General features: G+C 31.9%; 1 protein-coding gene across 1 annotated transcript in view; it reads right to left on the bottom strand.

Moving 5' to 3' along the window:
* The window catches only part of LOC111054890 (synaptic vesicle glycoprotein 2B), a 43,564-nt gene extending 38,548 nt beyond the window's left edge, over positions 1 to 5,016 (bottom strand). The window contains exons 1-2 of the mRNA XM_039428363.1: positions 4,896 to 5,016; positions 3,281 to 3,334 (exon numbers count right to left, since the gene is read on the bottom strand). Of these exons, the coding sequence (XP_039284297.1) occupies positions 3,281 to 3,329 (49 nt within the window). The 5' untranslated portion in view covers positions 3,330 to 3,334; positions 4,896 to 5,016. The remainder of the gene's footprint in view (positions 1 to 3,280; positions 3,335 to 4,895) is intronic.
* Between the last annotated feature and the right edge of the window lie 8,211 nt (positions 5,017 to 13,227).

The raw sequence follows: 13,227 nt of genomic DNA, 5'->3' as shown, positions 1-13,227 counted from the left end.
GGTAGGCTGAAGAGCATACCGACGACACTGATTGAGATAACATGAGAAAAATGCTAATGCGCTATTCATTGACCAAACGTAGTGAGGTCTATGTTTCAACTCGATTGGCTTTTGTCTGTCTGTAGTCTGTATGTAACGCGATTACGGCCAAACGCGTTGATAGAATCATAGAGATTTGGCAGGAATACTCCTTTTTCAACTGCGCGTCGATGTATACACAAGTTTTTTAAAATTTTGCATTTTAAGGATAATAAATGAGAAGAAAAGGAATTCCTCCATACTCTGATATCACTATATAAATCATCAACTTTGAAGATAGGATTAATCAGACTATAGAATTATTCATAATCAATCCGCTGACAAGTGTCTAACTGTGTATATTTCTATAAGGCAGGGTTTCCATTTTTATTTTCCAGAAAATAAAAACTAAGACTTCTATTATAAAAGCTGACCTTTTGGAAAGCCAATTTTCTGACTATTGCTGTTTAGAGTCTGGGACTTAGCTAAATCCTAAGCTCGGAAACCGGCCCTAAAAGTTCTAGTTTAAAAAAAAAATTCCAGCTTTGAAAGTTTCAAACTTCAAAAGGTTGAATCCAAATATGGAATCAGAAATCATCTCCCATTATCACTCAATAAAATACGAGAAAAAGTAACCTTGTACAGTTAACTTCACTGAATTATTTATGTTGTCGGGATTTCAATTTTGTCATACAACAATCTAATTCATTAGGTTGAAATCGTTGAATATTACCATGGATTTCCTGTTGAATCATTGACTTAAAATCTTTGCAACAATCAATAAAATCTATTACACAGTATAAATATGCAGTCAGTGAGTATAGAATGTAACATTCTATACTCACTGCATACAGTAGGCTATAAACATTGTGATCTGAACAGTGAGTATAGAATGTAATTACATTATATTACTCTAACAGCTAACTGGATCTGAATTGATCTATTGTAATAATGGACATAATGAAATAATGTCTTACTATTCCAAGTAAAACGAAGCTAATGTTTGTGTTTGTATAAGAGCTGCTGAGTGGATACTGCATACTGAGAAATTCATAAATGATCCAGACCAGCCTGGCGACTTCGATGCTATCGACACCGGAATCTCCTTTTATTTCTATCAATGAATGAATCTGAATTAAAACCATGTATTGTATCAACTATCCTATTATCGTATTGTAATTCGTGAAGCCTGTTCAGTAAAAGCCAGTTACATACACATCGATTTTTACCGTCCTTATAAAATTCTATTAGATCAAACAGATGATGTTTGACAAGTTGCACTTATTCGAATTCATAAGGATGGCAAAAAACAATCATACAAAAATCAACGTGCATGTAACTGGCTTTCGAAGACCCATACGATATTGTATTCTATGATCAAATAGAATAGTAAATATCGAAATAAGTGTTGCAGCCAGAACTTGTGTTAAGAACCGGTTTTGTCCCCGCTTTGTAAGTTAAACTAAACACACAATTCCTCCCCGTAATGTGGGTTTGAAGTGTACACACCATTTCTCCCCGCTTTGTGCAGTGGAAGTGTACACACATTTCTCCTCGGTTTGTTCAGTGAAAGTGTACACACATTTCTCCCCTTTTTGTAGGTTTAATGCGTAATTTTTTTTTCAAGTTAACAGAAAAAAAAAGTTACAACTGTATTGAACACATATTAATATACTTTCTAAAACAAAAATTAAGTCTCCAACATGTGTGTAAATGTGTGTAAATCAGCCTCCCCGCAATGTATGTTCATTTCTCACCTCCCCGTTTGTTACCTTGTTCCAGTATGTGTGTGTGTGTGTGGTGTGTGTGTGTGTGTGTTGTGTGTGTGTGTGGTGTGTGTGTGTGTGGTGTGTGTGTGTGTGTGTGTGGTGTGTGTGTGTGGTGTGTGTGTGTGTGTGTGTGTGTGTGTGTGTGTGTGTGTGTGTGTGTGTGTGTGTGTGGTGTGTGTGTGTTGTGTGTGTGTGTGTGTTGTGTGTGTGTGTGTGTGTGTGGTGTGTGGTGTGTTGTGTGTGTGTGTGTGTGTGTGTGTGTGTTGTGTGTGTGTTGTGTGTGTGTGTGTGGTGTGTGTGTGTGTGTGTTGTGTGTGTGTGGTGTGTGTGTGTGTGTGTGTGTGTGTGTGTGTGTGTGTGTGTTGTGTGTGTGGTGTGTGTGTGTGTGTGTGTGTGTGTGTGTGTTGTGTGTGTGTGTGTGTGTGTGTGTGTGTGTGTGAATAACAAGCGAAGCTCGGTGCACCGATATTTATATAATAATCATACTTGTGAAAGATGTATTTAGCTGTTTCCATAATAATTGTCACCAACTCTGTATGATTACAAGTTGCGGATCTCAGAGATCAATACAACAGCAGTTCATGAGCGAGTTCTCCAACCCAGGGGGTCTCCAGTTTAATTATATTATGTGATTATTGTGTGAATTGTATGTATGACAATTGCCAGTGCTACTCTTAATGGTCTGTGACATGTATAATGAATGATTATGAATAATTCATTTTCCAATTAAATTTATATGAATATGAGGTAGGGGGAATATATTCTGAGAGAACTCTGATCGATTTATTCCTTCAATCAATTATCAATTCCTAGCTCTGGAAATGTCTATATCACAATCAAGGGTTGAATTTTACCAAAAATTACATTCTTAGTTTATTTATTTCATTCATTGGGAATGACATATATACATGTGAGACTCACAGGCAACCCTATTAAATTAATGTTTATTGACAAAATTAATATTTATAATGATCATTCATATAATAGAAAAGCTGGAACAAAAGCTATGAAAGAAGAAGCAATAGAGAAATACAAAAAAATAGTGAAATAATACGCAAGGACATGCATTATCTTGAAATTACCTGTGTAGGCTAAATGAGAATAAAATTTGCTCGAGAACAACAAGAAGCCGTTAATACTCCATTACCTCCTTCAAGTACCTATATTGAAATAAATTTAAAAATTCTGTACCGTACCCTATAATTTCTTAAGTTTTCTATACGTTTCAAGGTTACCAAAGTTATTTTTTATAATACAAATTGAGAGTTTTTATTTTCAATATTCATTTTATTAGATGCATCCTCATTAGCCAGATTCTGATTATGATTGGGCTTTAGATCGAATTAAGGAATCTGAAGTTTTAATAGATGCAAGAAAAGGTATTTGAGATTCCTGAGAATACTTTTGCCCGATATGATGGAAAGATGATTTTCAATTTCTATTTATATACCGTACTCACTTCTATTATACTATTTCTATTATGATCTACTCACCAATCCTTTTCAGGACATCCTCGTAGAAAACTGGTTTCATAACGTTCATTTTCTCTGTCAAAAGATAATTTATCATGATTTTCCAAAACTTCAAAAAAATGATTATTGTGTTCAATATCACCCTTTAGAGGTGTGATATTACATTATTATATATTCTATTAACAGAAGATTTACCATTGATTGTTAGCAATTTTTTAATATTCAGAAAATATAAATTTTAGTGTACCGGTAAATTTTGTATTCAAATATCAGCCTCTAAATTTTTAACATTGCTAGATGAATCTATTCATGCTACATGGATACATACATATAATCCAAGAACTCTTTTTATTCAACTATAGATTTTGAATAATGAATACTTAGACCATTTAGACCGAAATGATAATAAAATAATTTAACTCATGCAGATTGTCGAGTTAGCATATATATTAATTTTTGGAGTTTGAATTTCCGCATTCAATAGAGAAAATTTGTTTCTAAAATAAGTGAAAGTAAACTTTATCTTTGTTCACTCTAATGGATTATTGAATAATATTACTGAGAAGGTGAGGCTTGGATTTAATTATCGATGGAAAGTTGAGAGAAGCTACTGAATATGGTGTTCAGTATGTTCAATACCATAATTATACGGTAACAATTTACTCTGACAATAAAATGTGTTTGTATTATGAATTCAAATTGACTATTTTTCATAACTTTCCATGAATTTTCTTGAATGAAAGCAACACAATACGATAAAAAACTGTGCCATTTCGAAAATACTATTTTTCACTTTTTATAACACAGGCATAAGGCTAAAAAAAGTATTTAATCAATTTGTATGGATTATGATTGAATAATTTTGATAAAGACATATATGAATATTTATCAATGAATTACTCACATTATAGAAATTAATCGTCATCCAATACAAAAATACAACAAACACAGAACACAAATGTTGCTCACACGGAGCTTTGAAATGGAAAAGGATGAATTTTATTGTGCTAATGATTTGCATTGCTGTTTTGGCTTCCCCCCACCATCAAGAAGCCAATATCGCAGATCACCCATCGCCAATACAGGCAATGTCAATTACGGTTGATTGATAAAAAATATACACTTATCATATTTATCGATCTGACAGTTGTCGAAAACAATTCGAACATGATCTCAAGAAGCAGAAAGATGTGCTTCATTGTGTTTAGTATATTGATACAACAGCAATAATTATTGTGACCGCCACTTGAAAGGTTGTTTTCCGTAAATCATGTATTTTTCATCTCTCCAAGTTTTCCATCTGGGTTAGGCTTACTTGTTTGTGAGTTTTACATTTGATGATCACTTGAGAATCTGATGCCAAAAATAGTAGCGTGATTGCTTCCGAAACATGGAATATTTCCCGTAAATAGGTAGCCTAACAGCTTTTAAAGTATCTCTCCACTCATCAGGTGCTCGAATTTTGATTTGATCTCACAATATACAGTACTAGTGGGTAGGCTAATCATCCAATCGTATCAAGTGGTCCTTCAACCAATCTATCGAATTATAGGATGAACAATTGAAATTATTTTTGGAAATTGATAATAGGATATTTATTTTTCATTGTCTTTTCAAAATAAATTCTTAATCTTACCGTGTTCTGGATCCCGATTCAGAATTGATAAAAAATTTTCTTCATCCCAAGCAGCAAGGAAATGATTTGAAAGTGCTTGAAACTGATTGCCAGTGATTTCAAATTTGTCACCTCTTTTTAGGGCGAGCTAAATCATTTTAAAGTACTTTCCAATTACTTTCAATTCTCCATGAAATGTCATCATTGAAGACCAATGACTGGGGTTTTTCTCAATCATTCCATTAGGATTTGTAGATATATCTGTAAGTATCGGTATTGCTTCTTTCCAATCCTAAATTCTAATCTCATCCTTCCAGGTGTCTGCCAAAGAAATTTCTAAGAGATGGTCAATAAATCTGTCATTGGAGAAGAAGTCAACGATTGGCTCCTGCAACCGAAATTAAGAAGAGCGCGCAGGTAAATAAGTCTTAATATGGTTCATTATGATATAATTGTATCTCTGTAAATGAGAATGGAATATAGCTCACCAAGCAATAGTCAAGTGAACGCTATCTGAATTCGTGGTTGCGTTTTGTAATGACTCATGGATGTTTTACATTCATTAATCACACATAATATCACGTAATTTATTACATTACATATAGGCTATAGCCTACATAATATGCTCTGTAATATATTATATTACTGATACTCAATATATTTTTTAACGAATAAACTAGTACTTGTCGCGTTAATAAAGAGAAACAAATAAATAGATAGAGTCAATAATAATTAATATCAGGTCGAATTCACCGAGATAACTTTTGTTCAAGCTTTAAAGCCTCTACTATAGCCTATACTATATACCTCGGGAGTTGCCTTCCTTATTTGCAAAATATGGTTGTTTTTATGTATATAATATTATTACTCAAGTATTTGTATTTTACTATTTTGGATAAGGTATATCTTTCCTTTTTCTATTTGTTTATTCAAATTTATATTGTATCTTTGTATCTTGTGAAGCAATAAAAATTTATTATTATTATAGAAGGCGATGAAGAACAATATTTTCTGTAATAAATAAAATGGAAGTTCATATCTTGCATAGTTATTGATATACTTCAATTGACACATAAGGCTATAACAATCAACAGTAGGCTATACTAAAATCATGATTTTTGAAGATTGGACTTAGTCAACGAAATATTATTTGGTCATAAGTTTAAAGAACAAATGCCAATTTTTACATGAAAAATGCCCATTAAAATTGACGAATTAGATATTTCTGATGATTTGTTATTCTATTCTTTTGTTTTATTGATTTGAAATACAGAGTCGTCATTAAAATATTCTAGTGGTATTTATCTAGAGGTGAGAAATTAAATTTTTAGGAGAGCAACTGAAAGAATTCAATACGACGAGCTCTTATGACAATAACTTTGTATTTCTAACAGATAAGTGAAGTAAGCATGCTATTTCCAAATTCAGATGACATTCTTCATAATAATTATTATTGATTGATTGATTGATAATGCACATAACTAAGTTTCTCAAGCTTCCAATTTTGTTTTCTGTTGAACTTGATCTGCTGTAGTCCTACATGCTTCCGTTGTTTTACTAATTTTTGTACAAGAAGTTATAAAGTAAAGATGAAATTGAAATTCAGTTGATTTAATTTTTGTTCACAGACATGGAGAAAAGAAGAAACATTTCGCTGTCTGCTGAAGTCGATGAAGACGAGACAGTAGAGGATTTGATTTTGGAGCTTCAGCCATGAAGTGCAAGCACAGTGTCTTAATACTTTTTGAGCCTGATGATAATAATTATTATATTAAGAAAATTTAATTCCAATCCAGTAATATACTGTTTAAGATGTGAATGCGTTCAAGTAAAGGATTTATTCATTAATTTTGAAGTCATGTAATTTTTTCACATCCAGTTGAATATCCTTTTTATTCTAGAAAGTATAGATTATAATTTTCGTTACATAAAATTGAAGATATATTTTCCATCACATATTTCAAGTGGATTATCATAGATTTCGATGACTTGGGTGATCATGAAATTGGTTTATCCTGCAGTAATGCAGTCTTAATCAGACTGATATTATAAATGGGAGCTATTTTATAATGCTTGGAAACGACTTTCAAATGATATATATGGTATCGGTACTGATATATATGGAATGAACTGTAAACGGAGGGGGGTGTTTCTTCTCTTCTTGAATATTTGCTGAAGTTTACTGCTATCAAATCATCTACCGGTATTTGAATCCTTGATTGGTCGGGAGCTTTCAATGGATTCGTTCATTCAAATGCACAGATTATCATCATTAATTAATTGTCACCTATTCTAGCAGCTAGCAACTACGAGTCAGGAACTTCAATGAAAAATACTAATAAAATTTAACTTCAGGTTTATCGAACTCTAAGTAGATAGAACGAATAAATAAAAGTCAGGTACCATGTCGAATTTTCAAACAGAACAAAGTTATTCAGCAATCGATTCAGGTCAAGAAGACATACTCAATTTTTCAATCTATACATTTTGGGAACCTGCTAACTTGCTGCATTTAAATTTGGGCCTCGGTCATTCTATGAAATTAAATTATGAGCTTAATAAGAAAAACAACAAAAGTTCGGCACTCACCATTTTAACAATAATTATTCAAACTTGGACTCTTCAGAAACACTCACATACGATTTAATAAAACTCACTATACATGAACAAGTTGTATACATGAACACACGCACAAATAATTTTCTGATTCTACTCCTACTAACTCTATAAAATTTGGTTTTGTATACAACTAGATAAAAATTACTGATAACTGAAAACATAACAATTTGTCCCTCTAAATGGGAAATGGGCCCATTCAGAGGACCGAGGCTCGCACGCACCGTTACATGTTTTCCCAGTTACGTCTCAATTCGAACTGAGGCCTTTTCACTGAAAATTATTCCCCCTCCACGAGCGTTGAGCATAACTTCCAGTGGAAAAGCCAAAGCTGCAAAAAGGTCAATGCTCGTACAATTTCCAAACACAGTGGCTTTTTCGACATGGCGAATTGAAACTGTATTTGAAAATGCACGAAAATTACTTCAATTTCGACAACTAAGCAACAAGTTAGCAAATTCAAAAAACATGGCCAAAAAGATTCTCACACTAAAATCTGAAAGTACGAATCAAAGTTCATTCCAGTTCAAAAACCTGAAAAATAATATAAGATAACTACAATACTACCCTCTCAATATCACACTGTTACAGAACAATACGGTACTGACTTAAAGGACTATAAAGGACTTATTCCATCAATTGACAGTGCTTTTCAAATTGGTTTCAACTGGTTTACAGATGGAATTTTGCCCACTTGAAGCATTGTAATTTATTCATTAGAAATGAATTCGAATGTGATTTTATTATACCATGAAATGCTATTTAGAGTGATTTTAGAGTAGCCTACATTTTGAAAGATTCTTGAGAACGTTTTCAATAATATAAGTGATACAAAATTATTCTCAAGTAGTTGAAAAATCCAATACTATACTAAAGTTTTTTGCCCATTCACAGAACTTTAAATCATTGTGATTCAAACATAATTTGGAAGTATGTGTATTCTACTTTGAAATGCTCTGAAGAGATTTGAAAAGTACATAAGTCATGCCGTGCTACCAATTTCTCCTAATTCGGTTGGATAGCATTTTTCACCTATTAACCTAATGAAAGTTATCGGCTCCAACGTAATAGATTCTTGATAAACTATGAATGGATCTATCGCCTATGAATGAGAAATCCAGTTTTCAGAGCAAATCAACTTATAATCTTCAGAAGAATTTTGGCAATATACTACACAAATACACAAAGAACAATATCTTACATGCTTAAGAATCTAAAATCATTACGAGCTAAATACTTATCCACTTATATAGTTGAAAAACAATGGCTATAGGCTTGTAGACACACAAATCAATTAATCATAGACAAAATAGAACACTATAAACTGTTCAAAACTCAATTCAAAACATTAATAATTCACTTAAACAGAAAAATATTCAGAGAGCACAAAATTAGAACACACGCTGCCAGCCATCATTTTTAGAGAGGAGAGAAGAGAAGGAAGCCTCCTTGTCAGAACAAAAACCACATCTCAAAATCAGTGTCTATGTCATGGACACGTCACCAAAAATTTATAAATTACAAGTTTAGAATTCACATTTTACATTTGTTCTCAATAAAACTTTATTTCGAAACTGTTATTTTAAATTTTTATATATCATCTCTATTTAAATAATCCATTTATCTGTTAATTCTGTCAACTCAGCCTCGGTGACACCATGGAACATGCAACACAATCATTTACAATAAATTCTCAGTCAAAAAGTTGTCCGTATATTGATTACTCTGATATTTACTATAAAGTTTTATAGATCTCGAATTGAAGATTCGATTCCAATCGAAAAAAAATGTAATATTACAGTCAATGATTTTAAATGATTCTGTAGAACTTATCCAATCATTTCTAAAGTAATATAAAGTAGTTTAGAAATCACAATTTTGCTCACTTAAAGCATTGTGAATCATTTCAGAGTGATTAAAGAGTAATTAAAAAGTGATTTTAATCTACTTTGAAATGCTTTAGAGTGATTTAAAAAGTACATAATTTGATAAATTAAAATGATTCTAAAGAACTTACTCAATTATTTGAAAGTGATTTCAAATGATTTTCAAATAGTTTATAAATCGAAATTTTGCCCACTTAAAGCATTGTAAATCATTGCAAAGTAATTTGAATCTACTTTGAAATGCTTTGAAGTTGAAAAGTACATAAATCGATGATTCTGAAGAACTTATTCAATCATTTGAAAGTGATTTCAAATGATTTTCAAGTAGTTTATAAAACACAATTTTGCCCACTTAAAGCATTGTAAATCATTGTACAATCATTCAAAAGTAATTTAATAGTGATTTAAATCTACTTTGAAATGCTTTGAAGTGATTTGAAAAGTACATAAATCGATGATTCTGAAGAACAGCTTATTCAATCATTTGAAAGTGATTTCAAATGATTCTCAAGTAGTTTATAAATCATAATTTTGCCCACTTAAAGCATTGTAAATCATTGTACAATCATTCAAAAGTGCTTTAAAGTTATTTAAAATTACTTTTTAAAGTACTTTCAACTGGTTATTTTGCTGCTTGGGATATTATAGGCCTAGTGCCGAAATTGAATTTTCTTGCCTGTTCAAAAATGATTTTCTTGTAATAGGTGATACAATTGAATTTCGTTGAAACTCCTTCGAAGTTCATTTATCATGCTAGTTATTGATTCGTTTGGAAAAAATATTAAGAATACCATAGATTTTAGACTATTTTTCTCAATGAGGATTCAATCTACAGTCAACTCTATGACTATATTTCCCTATGCAAAAATAAATCCACATGCATTTTTATTTCTCACAAATAATTTTCATCAGTTGTGATGCTTCATATAACAATGGAGTTGAAGTTTATTATTGCTCTGTAAAGTACAGTTTCTATTAATTTATAAAATTATTCTTTTGTAATATAGGTGATAGAATTTGAAACGTTCAGGAGAAATTTTTCTTTACGAGATCAACGAAATGCAAGTTGATAGAGATTGCTGGGGTACACTGCAGCAATATTCATATCAGCTACCGTTCTACACTGGCTGTGTTGGAAAATATATGGTGAGGGGGGGGCGGAGCCCACTCAAAATTTTAACAAATTGTTGGAAACAGAAAATACCATTTCAATAACTTTAGAATATTCTTGACACTCTCTTATCAATTTATCAGATTTAATTACAATATATTAATTGATTTTAATTTTTAAAGTTATAAATTTAATATCAGAAACCTGTGATTTTTGTGAGGTACGGTACCCAATGCGGTAAAACATTGACAAATCTTTGAATAACATTGCCTATGTTTCTTATTATTACAGGCAATGAACCTATCTTTATTTGATTGTTGAACATGAAGTTGAAAGAACAATAACAATGAGCTGCCTCCACCTGAAAAGTTGGAGAAACCTACTTCGAATGGAAAATCATTCTCAATCATGCTTATCATCATCTAAACTTGTTTTGAGCTTTCGTTCCCTGGTTCCCGTTGAGGTTTCGTTTCCTGGTACAGTGACAAGTGAAAATCTCTGTTTTCATCAAAAAAGAAACTAGATTTTAAGTAACAGTTAATTCTAGAGCAGCAAAAAATCATATTACAAAACCAATTTGAAATCAGCTGAATGAATCTAACTTCATCCCAAACCTAGATTTTGTTGGAATCAGGCTAGGAAATACATCCAAGAATTTCGCCCCTGTCATTCTATTCGCCCAAATACTGAAATAGAACAAGAATAAAAATCTGGTGTGGTACACTCACACAACTTTCCTTGCTCATATTTGAAACTACGATCAGACTTCTGTATATGTGTATATATAATTGTTCTCAGAGTACTTTCTCCTTTGTGTAAACTGTGAAATTCGATGATTTTTTTAGTCGTCATTTTTTAAAGTCGTCGAAACAGCTGTTCTACAGATGAAATAACTTGACTTTGTATTCTTATTATGAACTGCGCTAACTTCCTACCTCATGCACGAGAAGGAGGAAGATCAAGTTTATTTCTCACGGATGGGGTGGACCCCCCATTAGTTTGCCAGAACGAAGACTCATGCCAGTTGATAGAGCTGATAAATAACTATACAGGGTATGAATTTGAAAAAATCGGTCAAGTTATTTTTGAGAAAATCGTGAAAAACATCCCTAGTGGAAGAGATCCATAGAAATCAATAGAAAAACTCTATTGATATCAATAGGTACTCATGGATATCAATACATGCTCATGGATATCAATAGAAATCCATGGATACCAATAGAAATCACGATAAATACAGTCAATGAACTTATACCGGTATTGATATCACTACAAGTTTAGTGATATCAATAGAAGATCATGGATATCAAAAGAAATCATGGTAAATACAGTCAATGAACTTATATTGATATCACTGCAAGTTTAGTGATATCGATAGAAGCTCATGGATATCAATAGAAATCCATGGATACCAACAGAAATCACGGTAAATACAGTCAATGAACTTATATTGATATCACTACAAGTTTAGTGATATCAATAGAAGTTCATGGGTATCAATAGAAATCACGGTAAATACAGTCAATGAACTTATATTGATATCACTGCAAGTTTAGTGATGTCAATAGAAGCTCATGGATATCAATAGAAATCCATGGATACCGATAGAAATCACGGTAAATACAGTCAATGAACTTATATTGATATCACTACAAGTTTAGTGATATCAATAGGAGTCCATGGATTGCGGTAATTTTAAATGCAGTTAAAAACTGAATAATTTTGGCAGATTTTCAATTTTCCCGGAATAATGTATTTTCGATGAGTGATTCGGGTGTAGAAGTGAATTTCCAGTACATTTTGTCCTATGCAAAAATCCTGTCAGACGTGCCGTTAACGTGCTACTGACGTTTAAATTTTCAAAAAATTTGTATTTGATCATGGAAAATTCTAAAACCATCATGTACGATTCCGTTCATATTGTCAATCTTATCCTAGAATTTCAAATGATTCTATCCAAAATTGGAAAAGTTATACCACTTTTTCAAATTATATCAAAGTTTATGGGGAGAATCGTGCAGTATCTGAACTATACACACTTGAACTTTGAATGATTTCAATTCAAATAATAACTACCTCTACTATTTATTGATTCCAACATTATTTCAGTGTCAAGCACAAAATATGTCCTCCCATAAAAATCATAAACCCGCACCTGAAATATCAAACTTTGAATGATTTCAATTCAAATAATAACTACTCCTACTATTTATCGATTCCAATATTATTTCAGTGTCAAGCACGATAAAAGTCCCCCCATAAAAATCATTAACTCGCACCTGAAATATCAAACTTTTTATAAGATTGTCAATATCATTAATTTTGAAATTCTCACCATCCATAGGTCTACTATGGTATCGAATTCAAATATCAATATATTTTTATACTATGAGATTAACGTATCGAAGTTTCAACAATCGATATATCAAACAAACAAATTCCAACTTTTTTCTGGGGCAAACTGGTTTTATTGAATCAAACAATGTAGAAATTAGGACAGTATTCCACAATTACTTATTTGAAATATGTAATTTGAATAATGCATTCCCAAACAAGTTTGAAAATATATAATTATAAAATAATTGAATATCGATGATATATCGATATTTTCATAGTAGGTTTATCAATAGTGGGTTAATTGATGGGAAGGCGGTTGTTGGTCAATGCCGAGGGAATGGGCCGAATGGCTTCAGCTTCAGGTTCGACATTGTAACATTTAGATCATAACGGTTTTTTTGGT

This window comes from Nilaparvata lugens, chromosome 5 (genome assembly GCF_014356525.2).
Source record: "Nilaparvata lugens isolate BPH chromosome 5, ASM1435652v1, whole genome shotgun sequence".
Classification (NCBI taxonomy): domain Eukaryota; kingdom Metazoa; phylum Arthropoda; class Insecta; order Hemiptera; family Delphacidae; genus Nilaparvata; species Nilaparvata lugens.
This window is presented reverse-complemented; position numbering and strand designations above follow the sequence as displayed.